Source organism: Dryas octopetala, chromosome 8 (genome assembly GCF_963921425.1).
Source record: "Dryas octopetala chromosome 8, drDryOcto1.1, whole genome shotgun sequence".
NCBI lineage: Eukaryota > Viridiplantae > Streptophyta > Magnoliopsida > Rosales > Rosaceae > Dryas > Dryas octopetala.
The window spans coordinates 11,913,835-11,932,359 of record NC_141373.1 but is presented as its reverse complement, the minus strand read 5'-3'; the positions used below and the strand labels follow the sequence as shown (position 1 = coordinate 11,932,359).

General features: G+C 47.1%; 1 protein-coding gene across 2 annotated transcripts; it reads left to right on the top strand.

Annotated features, from left to right (window-relative positions):
* The first annotated feature begins 2,367 nt into the window (after window positions 1-2,367).
* Window positions 2,368-18,525, top strand: LOC147277257 (Tetratricopeptide repeat (TPR)-like superfamily protein). Of its 2 annotated transcripts, none has more exons than XM_086254387.1 (3): window positions 2,368-2,488; window positions 2,796-3,063; window positions 17,421-18,525. In XM_086254387.1, exons 1-3 carry the CDS (start codon window positions 2,454-2,456, stop codon window positions 18,318-18,320), a joined length of 1,203 nt encoding a protein of 400 aa, XP_086110513.1. In that variant the 5' UTR covers window positions 2,368-2,453; the 3' UTR covers window positions 18,321-18,525. The 2 variants fall into 2 exon arrangements, with proteins under 2 accessions (XP_086110513.1, XP_086110512.1); XM_086254386.1 differs by having other exon boundaries at window positions 2,377-2,488; window positions 2,787-3,063.

Below are 18,525 nucleotides of genomic sequence, written 5' to 3'. Positions count from 1 at the left end.
TTAACCTAATCTGGTCCTAGTCCAATCTAACAAAGGTGCCCTTAGAATTTTGGCTTTTTTACCCAAATAGCACCTGAACTACAGGGGGTGTGCTCAAATACCACCCAAACTTTTTTTCTTGTCAATTTACCACCTGAAATTATTAATATGTGCTAATTTGCCACCTAACATCCATTTTTCTGTTAAATCATCAAAAAATTTCCCAAACTTCCCATTTTGCCCTTGAATACAATAAAAAAATATTATTATTTTTAAAACTTTTTTTAAAATATAATTAGAAAAAAAATTAAAAACTAAAAAAATAGAAAATGGAAATACCCTTTTTTTTTAAGGGGTTTAATTAGATTTTTTTTTTTAATATTTAAAATGCTTTTTTTATATAAATGACGAAAATACCCTTGAAATAAACAGAAAATTTAACTAAAATGACGGTAGGTGGTAAATTGGCCAATATGTGAAAGTTCAGGTGGTAAATTGGCAAGAAAAAAAGTTTGGGTGGTATTTGAGCACACCCTTTATACTTCAGGTGGTATTTGAGTAAAAAAGCCTAGAATTTTCATATAGTAACACTATTATAATTGTCACTATGTGAAAAGTTTAGTTGTTTGGTAAATTTTTTCTAAAAAAGAAAAGTGTAAGCATATAATTGGTCAATTAGTACGTTGGGGTGGACATGGAAATGCACCATGGGTTGGGACCCAAGGATTTCTTTAAACATAGTGTCAGAGTAGGAATGGCAATGGTATAGGGGGATAGGTATGCCACATCCCTACCAATAATCAAATTTGTTTTTGCCCCCCCCCCCCCCCCATACCCTCCCTAATTCCCATATCTTTCAATTTGGGGATTCCCCTTACCATATATATGGGTAATGGGATCCCGATCCCATCCTTAATCCTTGAATCCCAATCAGATAAATAAATTTTACTTTAAAAGCATATCATGTAGTGAAAAATAAAAAGTTCATATTTGATTAAAAACGTAGTCCAAAACTTATTCCTAAATCTAAAAATAGTCCATAAATTCAAAATATATAATTTTTATTCATAATATTATAGAATTAAATAATCACACACACATATATATATAGAGGAGTGTTCTAAAATTAACTTGTTAGCAAGTTAATACGAAACTAACCATGTTTTTGGGACTATCACATAACTAATCTCATAATCCGAACCGTCAATTATTTAGGTCATACTTCAAAGATCATCATTACAAAAAATCAACTAAATCAGAAATCATTTAGTCATCTAATTGAGATTAAATAAATAGACGATCAGTGTTTTCAATAAAAGCATATAAATAGTTGTTGTTATAATCAAATGACTAAATGACTTTCGATTTTGGAGATTTTTTACAGAGATGATATTTGAAGTAGGGCCTAAAAAATAGACGGTTTGTATTTTGAGATTACATTGTGCGGTGGGCCCAACAAGGTGGTTAGTTTTGTATTAACTTACTAACTAGTTAGTTTTAGAGCATTTATATATATATATATATATATATATATAAGGCCAAAGTGTACTTTTGGTCTATGTACTTTAATAAAAATTTTACTTTGGTTCCGTTCTTTCAATTTTGAAAATTTCAGTCCAGTATGTTCATTAAGTTTGCAATTGGATTCAAATCATTAATTATGTCTAAATTTTTGGCGAAAATATGACGTAACAGAGATATTTTGGACATTTTAAATAACCTATGAGTGAAACTCATTTAACCGGGTGACGTTGCCCAATTACATTTGGACACATGTCTTTTTTTTTTTCTTAATTATTTAAGTTTTTGTCTTTTCTTTCTTTCTTAATTATCTTTTTCTTAATCATATTTTTTAAGTTATTTTTTAGACCGTATTAATCATGAAATATCTAAATTATCCATTCATAGATGTCACGTCATATTTACGTCTAAAAAATAAACCGAGTTAACAATTTGGACCTAATTGTAAACGTAATAAAAGTATAAGATTAAAATTGCCAAAATTGAAAAAACGAGGATCAAAATGGAAATTTCGTTAAAATACAGAAACTAAAAATGTACTTTGGCTTATATTTAATTCGAGGATGGGGATTGCAATACTATTCTCGTTCTGTATTCAATTGTGTATTTGCAAAAAAAATTTCAAATTTGTCCTCGTACCCAAATTTTCTCACCATATCCGCCGTGTTCGGTTCAGATACATGCGGGTACCCAAACCCACAATTTTGTTTGCCATCCCTATGCGGGCTTATTCGTTCATAAATTTTGACAGGCCAAGGTGGGCCGTGTTTGTGCCGGATTCGGGCCGGCCCAGACCATTGTAGGCCTCTCTATTCATAACCCAATTTTAATCCCCTGAAATTGTTTTCTCGTCAACAATCCCCTGAATTTATTTTGAACAAAAAATGGAAAATGTTGCAGCACAGCTGGTTTGCTAAAGTCAAAGAGATTCGTAAGGAAAACAAAGAGTATCAATGGCGTCTCGGTCACTCTTCATCGCTCTCAGACGGTAAGCTCAACCACAACCTATTCCTCTATCTGTTTTCCCATTTCTCCGTTTGGTTGCCGAGAAAATGCAGGAAACCAAAGGAAATTCAATACTCTGAATTCCAAAATGCTCGATTTCTAATCAAAAACCTCTACCAAGGACTTTACAGCTCTTGAATATCATCTGACCGAAAAAAAAACTCAAATCAATCGACCCCTTCATTTCTTTCCGTTTCCTGCAACTTTCTTGGCAACCAAACATACTGAATGTCCATCTGATAACCTCTGAGAACTCATGGCAATCTATTATGGAACCCAAGAAAATGCAGTGCGAGCAGCAGCAGCATCCTCAGCAACACTTCTCGACCCAATGGTTCTAGATTGTTCTGTTCGGATGCTCTGAGGAGTGAATTTCTCCAAGATTCTCAGGAAAGTGACGACCTCAAGAGCAGAATCTTCAGGTTGAGGCAGCCCAAGCGAAGTGCCGCCAACGTTCTTCAGAAATGGGTCAGTGAAGGCAACCAAATTACCATTTCAGATCTTCGCCAGATCTCTAAGGAACTTCGGAAGTCTCAGCGTTACAAGCACGCTCTCGAGGTTGGGATTATTTTTTCTCTTTCTTTATTTTTTTGCAATGTTTGATATTTTTTCTGTTTGGTCGCCAAGAAAACAATGGAAAGTGGAAAGCTGGGAGTTTTTAGAGTATTTTCTTTCTGGGTATGCATAACATAAACATATTTTTTGTTTTTGTTGATGCAAATTCTCGTAAGGTAGATGCAACAACTTAGATAAGCTGATCTGGCTGATCAGGTGCTTTGCTGGATGATGAAGTGGATGCTGGTTGAGATCTTCCTGCAAGAGAAACAAGGTCAAGGGAGATGGACCGGTGTGGTACCAGCCAAACACGCTCCGATGATGAAGTCAGTGATGGTATTTGATGGTGGATGAGGAAGAACAAAGGAAGAACTTGGGAGAATGGGAAGAACAAGGCAAATGTTCTGGGTTATTCTCAGCAAGTTGGGTATATTCTTGGGAGAGTGGAAATTTTGTGTAAGTGTTTTGTGTGTAGATGCGTAGTCCTAGTTTTTGCACATATGACTTGATATATATAAGCAAAGGAAACCTTAATGAGTAAGATACCTGCATGTGAATGAATGGTTGCCAGAGACCCACGCACCTGGTCAGACCTAGTTGCATGCTCAGCTGCCTGCTTCTTCAGCATTCAATGCTGCATTGAATGCTCCATTAAATGCAAGGCTGGAAGGTTCAAGCAGACTGCTCCAGTAGTCATGAATGCAAGCCTGATATCCCTTCTGTCAGAAGATTTGTGTCAGGTGCATTTAAGTGCGGCGGTTCGTCCCAGCGTGATCTTCCCGGGAATGGCGGCAGAGAGCCGAGCCGAGCCGATACAAGCACGTGTCTTTATGCGTAGACATAAAGTCCATGTATGATCGGATCGGGCACGGGATTCAAGACCGAGCCGATCCAGTAGACTGGGGTCCTTCCGAGCCCTTACTGGTCGACGCCAGAACTCGAAAAGAGACCGTGCCCTGTGCCGAGCCGAGCCGAACCGGAATGACCGTGGTGAGATGGACACTCGATCCATTGAAAGATCATCGGTTCGGCTCGGACCGAACATGGTGGGCCCGGCGTGGGAATTCGGTCCGAGCTGGCAGAGGAAATGCTGACCAGTGATGATGTGGAGGTCAAAGTTTGACTATAGAAAGTCAACTCCGAGATGGGTGTTGACCAGCCACGTGTCGAGCCGTGATTGGCTATTCGGATCGATGTGGATTTTCCCACAAACAGGAGTCCCCCAACTTCCGATCCGAGCAGACAGTGATGGATTGGAAGTTGAGATGTAAGGATTTTCCCAAAGATAGCACTTTGTTCGATCCGAGCCGAACCCTACAAATCTATGTTCTCGAAGATCCGAACACATGACGACTTGTGATTGGCCAAAATATCTCAGGGGCAGGTGAAGGGACGTTTGATTTCTGCATGGGGGAACGTAAGGGTCACCTCATTATGGGTATTTTTGAATGCTTGACAGGTGTCAAGATCTGGCATGTGAAGCGCCAGAAATGAAGGGTTGAGATCGGTTTGCATGGGGGTATAAAAGTGGTGGTTTCTCTCTCTTCCCTCACTTTCACCTTCAGACCTTCTCTCTCTTCTGCGAAAACTCTCTCTCTCTCACCGCAAATTTCTTTCTCTCACCATCGTCTTCGAAGTTGTCCGATCTCGAATCCGACCACGTACGGCGGTAGGCGAGGTGGTTCCGAGGGTGTTTGGGGCGGAAACTTTGGGCGGAGGAAAACCAGTAAGTGATTCTCCTCCTTTCTGAGTTTTTTGCATTTCGGGTTTTCTGGGTGTGTGTTCTTGGTGTTCTTGAAAAAGGACATCTTTTGATCCAAAAAGCAAGAGAGAGAAAAAGAGAAACTGTTAGTGATGTCTGGATCCGACTCGAGTGATCGGCTCGGCTCTGGGGAGGCGTTTGAAGGAGACAGCGAGGCCGAGATGAGCCGAAGCCCACCTGCGGAAGAGGCCGAGCCGAGCCGAAGCCCACCTGCGGGTGAGGCGAGTTGGGATGGCTTGTCCGAAGAATTGGACGAGGCCGGCTCGGCACTGAATCGCAATCCAGGTGGAGAGCGCCGAGCCCGAGGGGACCAAGAAAACCCCGAGATACTGAGTTCCGATTGGGAACAAGGGACGGCCGAAGGAGGCGACGAAGAGCCTCTCGACGTCGAGCCGATCGCCATTATCCCGAGCAGACTCACTTCAGGCTCGGATGAAAGGGATAGGGGTCACGAGGCGTCGACCTCGGCTCAGGGAGTGACGGGGAGTCCGGTCGACCCGGACTTCTATGAGGAACTTGCGTGGAAGGCCGATCAGATCCCCAACGAGATGACCGAATACCATCTCAGGGACTTGAGGAATAGGTACTCAGTCCCCGACTCCGTGCTGATGAGGTTGCCGACCGAGGGGGAGAAGCCGAGCCGACCCCCGATAGGATGGGTGACCATGTACCCGGAGATGTTTGAGAATGGGGTTCGGCTTCCCCTGCATACCTTCCTGCAGGACTGGCTCGCGACGATCGGCGCGGCGCCACACCAGCTGAACCCGAATGTATACAGGATCATCCTGTCCATGCATATCTTGTGGCACAAAGTGCACAAGTGTGTGCCACACAAGGATATCCTGTTTTGCAATTACGCGCTGAGGTCGAAGCAGAGCGAGCTCGGATTCTACAACCTCCAGGCGTACTCGGGGCCACTCTTCGGTGGGAATCCCTCTTCCCAGAAGACATGGAAGAAAAGATACTTCTTTGTTTCTGGGGATTGGGAATTCGTCGATCCGAACAGAATGACTTCGGCTCGGGTTCCCAGAGCCTTTAGGATCCCAGGTGGGCATTGGGAGTTTGGGGCCGATCCGAGGACAATTTGCTTATGTCTTGTAACAATTGCATTTTTCCTCTGTCTAACCCTTTTTGGTTTCGCCTTTGCAGTCAGCTGGGGCAAGTACAAGCTCCGAGGCGAACTCAAGGACCAGATCGCCGCGATTAGGGACTCACCGGCAGAGTACTTGTCAACCAAGTTCCTGCTCGGGGAGACTCAGATCCGATCGAGCGGGATCTCCTGGTTTGTGCCCAGGTGGAATCCTAGGGCCGAAAGGGGAATGGCGCCCACCGAACTGGAGACTCGCCTTAGGAGGAGGGCGGCTCGGAGCGTCCAGAAGAAAGCAGCGGGGCGGCCCCCTGCCGAGCCGGTCCAGGCTCCTGCCCCAGCGGCAGCCCAGCCTAGATCTCCTGCGCCGAGACCAGTTCGGCAAGCAGAGAAGAGGAAAGCTCCCCAGACCGAGGCCCCGGTGGAGAAGAGGGCTCGGGCCGAACCCGGCGGTTCTGGTGCCGGAGCATCTGGTTCGGCGCCCCTGAAGGCGGTGGAGGTAGACCCCGGCCTCGAGCCGTTCGTCACGGGCCTTAAGCGCGTGATGACCGCGAGGGTGCAGGAGGGGCTGTGGGCCGATCATGGCGAGCCGGGCTTCAGCCACCAGGCTCTGATCGCATCCCGCCAGGCCATGTTGGTAAGTCTCTTTTACTTCGGATTTCGTCTATTCGCTCGGTTCGGATTAGTAACAGATATGTTTCTCTTGCAGCTCGCCATGAGGCAGTTCGAAGCTGCTAAGGCCGCCGTCGATGCCGAGGCGAAACTGGAGAGGTTTCGGGCACGAATCCTGGAGCTAAAAGAGAAGCTGGCCGAGGCCGAGCGGACGGTCAATGCCTAGCGCGAACGGTCAGAGGGTCTGCAGTCCAGGCTGGCCAGGAAGGAGGAGGAGGTCGCTCGGCTCGGCAAAGAGCTTGCATCCTCGGAGCAAAATGTGGCTGACTTGAGGCACTATGTCGGTGATCTCCAGCGAGACGTCGAGGCTGCCGAACGGAGGGTCGAAAATGCCGAACTCCGACGTCGAGCTGAAGTGCCGAGCGCCCAGGCACTGGCTGATGCCCATTTTGATGGGTATCAGGAGCTCTTGGAGGCGATCAAATCGAAGAGGCCGGACTGGGATGTCTCATTCCTTGGCGAGTCCGATGACGATGAAGACACCCAGGGAAGTCAACAGGATGAGCTTCCTCCCTCCGATCGCCAAGTCCGCGCCGAAGTCGAGCCGACTCCGGAAGATCCTCCACCGCCTGCACACGAGCCGAACCCGATTCCCGCAGTCCCCGACTCCGATCCTAATGATGAGATGCAGATCGGCGGGGTTGAGGTGGTGCAGCTCGGCGAGGAGACGCCTGAGGAGTCTACCGAGCCGATCCAAGAGGGCCCTGCCGAGCGATCTGCATGATAGCTGATTTTGTTTAACTCTTATGTTGTCTTGTTTTTGTTTTTTGTTCCCGAGCCGAAGTGTGGCTCGGGTTTAATTGTTTTTGGAACAATTTGTATTTGGTTTTATGTTATTTATTTATCAGTATTTTCTTTATATGATACAAGTTGCTGTCAGTTCGGCTCGGAAATTAAGCTAAAAGACAAAACTAATAACACATGGACAAGAAAATGATAAAAGTGAAAGACATAATAAAAACCAAGGCATTTTGAGATCGGCTCGGCATGCCGATCGTAATGAAAATGAATGGTAATGGTAAATTAAAACTTGTCTTCGGATCAGCTTGATAAGCATAACCAAGATAAGTAAAAATTTAACAACCCTAGTGATTCCGAATGGGTTCGGCATACCCATTGAGGTATTTAGGAATGCGGTTTTTTTTTGAGAAAAATATTCAAACCTACTTTCAGATCGGCTCGGCATGCACGATGAAAGTTTTGGTTGGAGTGTATATTTTTCTTTTAAAAATATCCTGTTGAACGTTAGGACTGTAGGAAGTCACTTCGGCTCGGACAGGGATTTTTATAGACCTGATAAGTCTGTAATATGTCGAGCATCGGGCCGGAAATGGCGCGCCAGCTCGACACATGAGTTTATAGACCTGATGAGTCTGTAATATGCCGAGCATCGGGCCGGAAATGGCGCGCCAGTTCGACACATGAGTTTATAGACCTGATGAGTCTGTAATATGCCGAGCATCGGGCCAGAAATGGCGCGCCAGTTCGACACATGAGTTTATAGACCTGATGAGTCTGTAATATGCCGAGCATCGGGCCGGAAATGGCGCGCCAGCTCGACACATGAGTTTATAGACCTGATGAGTCTGTAATGCACCGAGCGTCGGGCCGAGAATGGCACTTCGGCTCGGCACATGTGTTTACTATTTTTTCGAAGGAAACACTTAGATCTTTCCTCTTTGTTGGAAGTGTATAGGAGTAGAGTCCCCAGTGTTTGCTTCGAAAAATAAGAAGAAAAATGAGTAGAAATGTGTTCATCTTTTCATTGATTGGAATGGGTGTTAGGTCGGACAGTCCCCGATCCTAACTACATTTTTACTGGTAATAAGTCTTCAAGTGTTCAGCGTTCCAGCTATGCTTGAGAGGCTTACCAGCTAGAGTGGCCAAGTTGTAAGTGCCAGGCTTGACTATGCCTGTGATTTTGTATGGTCCGGTCCAGTTCGGATCGAATGAGCTCTCCTTGACAGCGAGGGGATTCTTTTTCATGACGAGGCTGCCCAATCCGAAGCTCCTGGGTCTGACCCTCTGGTTGTAGTATTTGGCTACCCTCTTTTGGTAAGCGGCTCGGCAGAGATTGGCGTTGGTTCGCCTCTCCTCGATTATGTCCAGGCCGAGCCGAAGACCGGTGTCATTGGTCTCGGGTTTGTACGTGCCGGTCCGGAATGAAGGAGTCCCCATTTCGACCGGGACGACGGCGTCAGTTCCGAATGCCAATGCATAGGGTGTTTCCTTCGTCGAGTTGCGATAGGAAGTTCGGTAAGACCAAAGCACCTCTGGCAAGAGTTCAGGCCAATTCCCCTTAGCATTATCCAGTTTAGTCTTGAGGGTCTTCTTGATGATCTTGTTGATGGCCTCGACCTGTCCGTTCGACTGCGGATGGTAAGGCGCGGTGAAGCGCAAGTTGATGTTCAGACGTGAACAAAAGCTCCTGAACTTCTTGCAGTCGAACTGTTTGCCATTGTCCGCAATGATGGTGTGCGGCATGCCGAACCGGCAAATGATGTTCTTCCAGACGAAGGTTTCCATCCGTTCGGCTGTGGTTGTGGCCAGGGGTTCGGCCTCGGCCCACTTGGTGAAGTAGTCGACTGCTACCACAGCCATGGTGACTTGCCCTTTCGCCTTCGGCATTGGGCCGATCAGATCGAGTCCCCACTGCGCGAACGGCCAGGGACTGGATATGGAGGTCAGCAACTGGGGAGGTTGATGGGGGACTGCGGCAAATTGCTGGCATTTGATACAAGCGCGAGAGAGATGATCCGCGTCTTTGTTCAGCGTCGGCCAGAAGTAGCCCTGCCGGATCGTCTTGTAGGCGAGGGCTCTTCCTCCAGAGTGGTTTCCGCATATCCCCTCGTGGATTTCTTTCAGTACATCCTGACCTTCCTGGGGAGTGACACACCGCAAGTAAGGCAAGGAGAAACTCCTCTTGTAGAGCTGACCACCGATCATGCTGAACCGAGCCGACCTTGTTTTGATGAGGCGCCCCTTGTCCCTCTCTGGGGGGAGGATTCCGGAGACCAAGTAGGTGATGATCGGCGTCATCCAGTTCGGCTCGGCCTCGGTCTGTATGACAGTGACCTCGTTTTCGGCGGTGCTAGGTCTGTCCAGGATTTCAACTGGAACGTGTCTAGCGGATCCGGTGTCTGTGGCCGAAGCCAAACGTGCCAAGGCGTCGGCTCTGCAGTTCTCTGCCCTCGGGATTTGGGATATTTTGTACTCATGGAAGTTCCCAAGCAGCAGACGAGTCTTCTCGAGATAGGCAGTCATGCTAGGTTCTCGAGTCTCATACTCTCCCAATATCTGATTGACGATGAGTTGGGAGTCGCTGAAGATGTTCAGTTTGGTTGCGCCGAGCTCCTTTGCCAGTCTGAGTCCGGCGATGAGAGCCTCATACTCTGCTTCATTGTTGGATGCTTGAAATCTGAAGCGAAGGGCATACTCCATCACAACTTGTTCTGGGGAGATCAGAACAAGCCCGGCTCCACTTCCCATGGTGTTGGAAGATCCGTCCACATAGAGGGTCCAGGTGAGGAGGTCAACCTGGCCGTGATCGCCGTTTGAGTTCGGATCAGACGCCGCTGGCATAGCGTCGGTGCGCGGCGGATCCTCCGTCGAGGTGGTCGACTCACAGATGAAGTCCGACATGGCTTGACCTTTGATGGCCGTCCTGGGACGGTAGATGATGTCAAACTCGCCGAGCTCAACTGACCACCTGATGAGCCGACCCGAAGTCTCGGGTTTTGCCAGGATTTGTCTGAGCGGCTGATCCGTCAAGACAACAATTGAATGAGCCTGGAAGTAGGGTCTCAGTTTCCGAGCCGAGCTGACCAGGGCGAGAGCCATCTTCTCGAACTTTGGATATCTGGTCTCGGCATCGGCGAGGGCTCGGCTCGTATAGAAGACGGGGTGTTGTACACCGCCGACCTCTCTCACTAGAACTGAGCTGAGAGCCGAGTCAGAGACAGAGAGGTAGAGAAAAAGTTCTTCACCTTCTTCTGGTTTGGATAAGATGGGAGGTTCCCCCATGTGCCTTTTCAGATCTTGAAAAGCCTGCTCGCATTGGGGGGTCCATTCTATGCTCTTCCCTGCTCCCCTTAAGGCTTTGAAGAAAGGGAGGCACCGGTCAGTGGACTTCGAGATGAACCGGTTCAGGGCGGCGACTCTTCCAGTCAGACTCTGGATTTCCTTGCGTGTCCTTGGAGACTTCATGTTGATCAAGGCCTGGATCTTCTCCGGGTTGGCCTCAATCCCCCGTTGGCTGACCAGGTAGCCAAGGAACTTTCCTGACCGAACCCCAAAGACACATTTGGCTGGGTTCAGCCGCATCTGATACTCCTTCAGGACTCCGAACATGTCTGAGAGGTCCCTGACGTGATCGTCCGCCTTGATGCTTTTGACCAGCATGTCATCTACGTAAACCTCTACGGATTTGCCGATGGAGGATCTGAACATGTGGTTGACCAGCCTTTGGTAGGTGGCTCCGGCGTTTTTGAGGCCGAAGGGCATGACCTTGTAACAGTACATGCCGCGATCCGTTATGAAAGATGTGCCTTCCTGGTCGGACTTGTGCATCAGGATCTGGTTGTATCCAGAGTAGGCGTCCATGAAGCTGAGGAGCTGATGTCCTGCTGTTGCATCGACGAGCTGATCTATTCTGGGCAAGGGAAAGCTATCCTTGGGACAAGCCCTGTTCAGATCGGTGAAGTCCACACACATCCTCCACTTCCCATTGTTCTTCTTTACCATGACCACGTTGGCAAGCCAGTCGGGGTAGTTGACCTCCCGGATGAACCCGTTGTTTTGCAACTTGGTTACCTCTTCAGCCATGGCGGCGTATCGGACCGGATCGTATGACCTCCTCTTCTGACGGACCGGTTTGCATCCTGGGTCAGTGTTCAGCCTGTGGGTGATCACGTCAGATGATATGCCTGGCATGTCATCGTAAGACCAGGCGAACACTTCCGCGTTGGCACGGAGGAAGTCAATTATGGCGGAGCGCTGCTCGAGGCTGATCTGAGTCCCCACTCGGACGAGCCGATCCGGTGTCTCGTCCGAGATTGGCATTTCCTCCCAAGCCTCGGCGGGAAGGGGCCGAGAATCTGAGCTCGGCTCGGAAGTGAAGTCGAATGTCTCCGCCCTCGGCCATCTGCCCGAATCGGCGATGGAGTCAAGTTCCTGCGAGTTCGGCAGCTGACCCTTCTGTTTGATCGAAGCGGCGTAGCATGACCGAGCCGAGCACTGGTCTCCTTGAATGACGATGCAGTCGTCGCCCACCGGACATTTGATGAGGAGGTTGGCGTAATGGACGATGCAGTCAAGGTCGACCAGAGCCGGTCTGCCCAGAATGATGTTGTAGGCTGACGGCCGCTTGACGACAATGAAGTACGTCATGCAGGTCTTCTTAATCGGTCCCTTCCCGAGCGAAAGGGGAAGGTAGATGTGTCCGAGGGGCTGAACCACTTCTCCCCCGAACCCGACCAAGGCAGGTGTATCGGTCTCCAACTTATCCTCGCAGATGCCCATCTGCGCGAACGCAGAGTGGTAGAGGATGTTGACTGAGCTCCCTCCATCGACGAAGGAGCGCGCGATGGTTGTCCCGGCCACCTCAGCCACTATGACGACCGGATCATAGTGGGGGAAGATGATCTCGTTTGCCTCGTTCGGCTCAAAGGTGACCGGCGCCCAGTCCTTCCGCTGTCTTTTGGAAGTGCTGGGCTGACCTGCCTGGATCGACAGGGACTCGTGAGCTTGAGCCGCCTGTCTGACATACTCCTTCTAGGATCGGTTCGAGCTCCCTACGAAGGTTGGTCCCCCGCCGATTGATCCGATGGCAGCATCCTGGACCTCGATGGTGTTGGTGGGCTTCTTCGGCGCGGCCTTGGGTACCCTAGGTCCACTGGCCAGGAATTGATTGATCTTACCCGCCCGGGCAAGAGTCTCAATTCCGTCGCGGAGGGCGTAGCAATCACCCGTGACGTGGCCGTGATTGGAGTGGTACTTGCAGAAGACGCCCTCCTTGATTTTGTCTGGGGGTGGTCCCTTGATCTCCCTTGCAACTGGGAGTTGGTCCTTGACATTGGAGTAGATTGTCTCCAGACCGGCATTGAGGGGAGTGTACTCCGTGTACTGGACAAACTTGGGTCCCTTACCCAGAAGTTGGCGTGGCTCCTCGGTCCTGGTCTTCTTGGATTGGACCTGGGGTTTGGGAGTTGCGACCTCTCCCTCCTTCCTCTTGGCCGAGGTCGGCCTGGGGTTCAGGGCCTCCACCTGAGCATCCCACTCCTCAGCCCTCGCCCACTTAGTGGCTTCGGCAGAGAGCTCATCGTAAGTGGAGGGAGGATTCCTCATTAGGTGGGAGCGGAGTCCCCCGGCGTGCAGACCTTGCATGAGGGCGTTCTTAGCTGACCTATCGTCGCAATCGTCACACTTCGTATACTCGATGTTGAAGCGGATCAGATAGGCCTTGAGGCTCTCCCCTTTCTGCTGCTTAATGAGCGACATATCGTTCAAGTTGTAGAGTCGTTCGGATACAACCCGATATCTCGCCAGGAAGGCCCTCCGGAGGTCGGAGAAGGAGTCGATGGAGTTCGGTTGGAGGGTTCGGAACCAACCCCGAGCCGAGCCCTTCAAGGTCGAAGGGAAGATTCTGCACTTCGTGGCTTCAGATGCCTGGCGGGCCTCCATGGCGTATCTGAAGCTGTCAAGATGGTCGTAGGGATCCTTGGTCCCATCGTACTGATCCATCTTGGGGGGTTTGGTGTCGCGGGAGACCTCAGCATCCAGGATTCTGCTGGTGTACGGGAGGGGGAGTTCCTCTCCGTGGTCGGCCCTACCGGTGTACCCCCTGGAGACCTCGACGTGGCCGAGCCGATCGTGGACGCTCCGGATTTGGTCCTGGACCAGAGTCCGGACAAGATTTTCCACGTCGGGCGGGGTCGGCTCGGCCACATTTTCCCCCGAGCATTCGGCCTGGTTACCGAGTCTCTCACTCACCGGCTGGCGAGTGATCCTCTCGCTCACCGGTCGTCGATCCGACATGATCATAGTCGATCCCAGTCGGTCGCTCACCGATCGTCTCCCTGAGTGAGCTCCTGATGGGGAAGGATCCTGGCCGATGATGGGGCCGAGCCTATCCCCAATCGGGACCCTGGTTTCAGCCGAACCGGCTGGACTGTTGGCCCCCAACCTTGATTGGGCCGGGAATCGTCGGTTTGTATTCGGGTCGGCACGGTCTCCGCTCGAATTCCTGGGGACACGTTTCCCGAAAGCCGCCAGTTTTCGCTGAAGAAGACGGTGGGCGTTCAGGCACTCGGCCTGTTCGGCCGGGGGCATGTCCTCGAAGCCCGGGAAGACGTGATCCGAGTCCTGCCGATCGGTCTGGTCGTTCGGCTCGGCAGGAGTGCTTTGCCGAGAAGGAGATGGTGAAAGGACCTCCTGCTCGGTTCGGGTTCGGCGCGATTGGAAACCCGAACCCCCACTATTCTCGAGCCGAGCACGATGGCGTGCAAGTTCGCCGGCCAGCTCGGCCTGCTTCGCAAGCAGCTCATTATTCTGCTTGAGAAGTGCATTCTCAGCGGCCAGGTGCCGTTGGCTCTCCTTAAGGAGTTTGTGAGCAGCTCGGATTTTGGAGGGACCTTTGGACTTGGATGTCCTGGGGGGTTGTGCTCCCCTTGTCTTTTCAGGTGTCTCAGGCTGATGTTGTTCATCATTCTGAGATGCTCCTGAGGAAGAGCTGGTGTCCCGAAAGATGGTAGCCATGATGACTTATGTGAAGGAGGGGCTTAGCACTTGCAGTGATGAACACAACGGCTGAAGTCGGCTTCCCACAGACGGCGCCAATCTGTTGATGCAAATTCTTGTAAGGTAGATGCAACAACTTAGATAAGCTGATCTGGCTGATCAGGTGCTTTGCTGGATGATGAAGTGGATGCTGGTTGAGATCTTCCTGCAAGAGAAACAAGGTCAAGGGAGATGGACCGGTGTGGTACCAGCCAAACACGCTCCGATGATGAAGTCAGTGATGGTATTTGATGGTGGATGAGGAAGAACAAAGGAAGAACTTGGGAGAATGGGAAGAACAAGGCAAATGTTCTGGGTTATTCTCAGCAAGTTGGGTATATTCTTGGGAGAGTGGAAATTTTGTGTAAGTGTTTTGTGTGTAGATGCGTAGTCCTAGTTTTTGCACATATGACTTGATATATATAAGCAAAGGAAACCTTAATGAGTAAGATACCTGCATGTGAATGAATGGTTGCCAGAGACCCACGCACCTGGTCAGACCTAGTTGCATGCTCAGCTGCCTGCTTCTTCAGCATTCAATGCTGCATTGAATGCTCCATTAAATGCAAGGCTGGAAGGTTCAGGCAGACTGCTCCAGTAGTCATGAATGCAAGCCTGATATCCCTTCTGTCAGAAGATTTGTGTCAGGTGCATTTAAGTGCGGCGGTTCGTCCCAGCGTGATCTTCCCGGGAATGGCGGCGGAGAGCCGAGCCGAGCCGATACAAGCACGTGTCTTTATGCGTAGACATAAAGTCCATGTATGATCGGATCGGGCACGGGATTCAAGACCGAGCCGATCCAGTAGACTGGGGTCCTTCCGAGCCCTTACTGGTCGACGCCAGAACTCGAAAAGAGACCGTGCCCTGTGCCGAGCCGAGCCGAGCCGAACCGGAATGACCGTGGTGAGATGGACACTCGATCCATTGAAAGATCATCGGTTCGGCTCGGACCGAACATGGTGGGCCCGGCGTGGGAATTCGGTCCGAGCTGGCAGAGGAAATGCTGACCAGTGATGATGTGAAGGTCAAAGTTTGACTATAGAAAGTCAACTCCGAGATGGGTGTTGACCAGCCACGTGTCGAGCCGTGATTGGCTATTCGGATCGATGTGGATTTTCCCACAAACAGTTTTGATAGATAAATAGTAGCATTAGATAAAAGGGGCATCCTCCAGGGAGAATACAAAACTCTCCGCAGGCTCACCCAAATCATAAAAGCTCAAAAAAGTATCAAAGCATAGCCCAAGAAAAAGCAAACAAGACAGCTAAACTGAAAAGAAACTACTAATGATTTGTTGTGACCATGCAATTATTGTGTGTGCATGTGTGTGTGTGTTTTTTTTTTTTTTTTTTTTTTTTTTTTTTTTTTTTTATAAGAAACGAAATTATTGTGGCTTTGAAATGTTTTTTTTATCCATATGCAAAATACACATTCTTTAGAATTAGGAAGTTTTTTCTGAGTAAAACCAATGAGTTATTATATGAATAAATTCATGAAAGATTGAATGACTATTCATCTTTTCCCAAGAAAAGGATTGGTCTAGTATGCGTTTAACACAGTTTTAAAAATCGATGATATGTGATTTTAATCACAGGGTGAGTATTGAAAAACAGATGACAACATGACCGATCGTCTAAATGCTTATACCATTAACCATTTGATATATTGTTAAAAGGAAATCTGTGTTACTAAACTTTCTCAATTTGAAAATAGTTTATAAGAATAAGATTTTGTCATTTTGTGCCCGTATTACTTGACAGATGTCCTCATGTATGATTTGTTAATAAGAATAAGATTTAATTTTTCACCTACATAAAAATTAGTATAGACTGGGCTTAGTGAAGTGCTTGGATGTTGTAAGATTTCATTTCGTTTCTTGTTATAGGTTTTTCCTTCCATGATACCACACAGTTGTTATGAACCAATAGTTGACAGACTTTTCTCCAGACAATCCATATGAAACAATTAGCCTTTCTAGGCTATGATTATCTACTGTTTCGCCTTAAATGTTATCTTTTCTACTCTTCTTTGTTAAACTGTAAATAAATAAAAGATTTGTTTCACCATTTTGTTTTCTAGAATGTGAGAATGTTTTCAAAAGTTTTGAAAAGCTGGGAGCCTTGGCAAAATCTGGCACAAGTTTGTTATTTTCATAAATTTCCAAAACAAATTGGGAATATAAAATCATGGGAGGTGCAACCGTGCAACAAGGGCATCTCCACCACTGACCACACTTGTGGCCCTGGTTCAACTGTTCAAGGCTTTGGGCCATGAGTTTTGCTTTTTTCTGTTTGACATTTATATCACTAAAATGATTTCATTAGTAGTTTCAAACAGGGATGATTTATTGTTATTGATTGCATAAAGGTAGACATGTGCGATTTTTTTATTTAACATTGTACAAATTTTCTTTATAATTTAAAAAAAAAATTATGGGTGATTGATCTTTGTTATGTTTTATTTTTCCAGGCAAGATAATGCCTCTGGAAACAAAATTACTTTCATGGAAAAATGAGCTTGACTCCTTGTAAATTGAAATGTATTGGTTGCAGCAAGTTTTCATTAGTTTTTGTTCCTTTTATATTATAAAATTTTGTAAGAATCAGGTTCTCTTATACTTATTATCTTTTAAGAAAAAATTTCTTATAATTGAAAATTATTGTTTCTAGAAGAGTGAACGAATTAGAAATTTAATTTGGCAGAAGGATTAGTTGATTCACTTGGCCAAAAGGGTTATGGTAGACCCTACCAATACTGGACCTTTTCTTACGTAGGTTTAAACTCTTTTTTACATGAAATAAATATCTTTTTCCAGCTAGTAGGTGTACCAAGCAAGTTTTAATTTCTATTTTTTTTTTTTTTGGGTTTAAAAATGTATAATTGGTTTTCATACCAATTTGTTTTAAAAAATGAAGACATTTTGTTTTCCTTGTTTTCAAAAAGAAAATGAAAATTGGGAAGGCAGCCCAATGTAATCTTAGCATGTCATTTTCAGTTCTCTGTCACCCACATAGTTGCTAAAAATTTAGTCCATTCTGTTTTGTAATTGATACAAGCTTGCAGATATCCGAGTGGATGGTCACCCATGATGAGTTTGAGTTATCAGATTCTGACTATGCAGAGCGCATTGTCTTGATGACAAAAGTTTTTGGCATTGATGCTGCAGAACGCTACTTTGAAGGTCTACCTCTTACTGCAAAAACTAGTGAGACCTATACTGCTCTCCTCCACTCTTATGCTGGGGCAAAATTGACTGACAAGGCTGAGGGTCTCTATGAGAGAATAAAGGAGCCTAACCTGTCCCTTAATGCTCTTACATACAATGAGATGATGACCCTGTACATGTCAGTGGGCCAAGTGGAGAAGGTCTCATTAGTTGTTGAAGAACTGAAAAGGCAGAAGGTTGCACCAGATATCTTCACTTATAATCTTTGGATAAGTTCATGTGCTGCAAGTCTAAAGATTGATCAAGTTAGACAGATTTTAGATGAAATGAGATATGATCCTAGTTTTGGTGAAGGCTGGGAGAGATACATTAACCTGACCAATATATATGTTAACAGTGGTCAACTTGTGAATTCAGAGTCCAACTGTGTAGTTGAAGCTGAGAAAGGAATCACACAGAGAGAATGGATTACGTATGACTTCCTTATTATTCTGTATGCTGGTTTAGGAAACAAAGATAGAATTGACCAGATATGGAAATCCTTAATAATGACAAAACAAAAGATGACAAGTAGAAACTATATTTGCATTCTTTCTTCGTATCTAATGCTTGGGCAGTTGAAAGAAGTAGGAGAAGTTATTGAACAGTGGAAGAAATCGGCCACTTCAGATTTTGTTGTTTCTGCCTGTAGGAGGCTTTTGAATGCATTCACAGACATTGGGTTTGCTGAAAAAACCCATGATTTCCACACGCTTTTGATTCAGAAGAACTGTGACCCTTCAAATTCATTAGAGTAGGATCAAAAATGTGTTTAGTCTGAGATAATTGAGCAACGCTTATGTGCTCGTTTAATGGTGTCTGGACTATTTGTAGAGGGAATAATTAACATCTTGCTGGTTTTCCATATACCAAATAACTGAATTGCTAGTATGAAACCTTCAGTGAGTTGGTAAATTTTGCTGTTTAATTTTCCTGATTATGTCTTGAAGTATATTCTCTGTC

What these genes read in the sequence shown, in the direction of transcription:
- LOC147277257 (XM_086254386.1), top strand. Translation starts at nt 2,454, where the DNA reads ATGGCGTCTCGGTCACTCTTCATCGCTCTCAGACG. An exon ending in CTCTTCATCGCTCTCAGACG is followed by an intron (nt 2,489 to 2,786) that starts GTAAGCTCAACC and finishes ATGGAACCCAAG; the next exon opens with AAAATGCAGTGCGAGCAGCA. An exon ending in GTTACAAGCACGCTCTCGAG is followed by an intron (nt 3,064 to 17,420) that starts GTTGGGATTATT and finishes ACAAGCTTGCAG; the next exon opens with ATATCCGAGTGGATGGTCAC.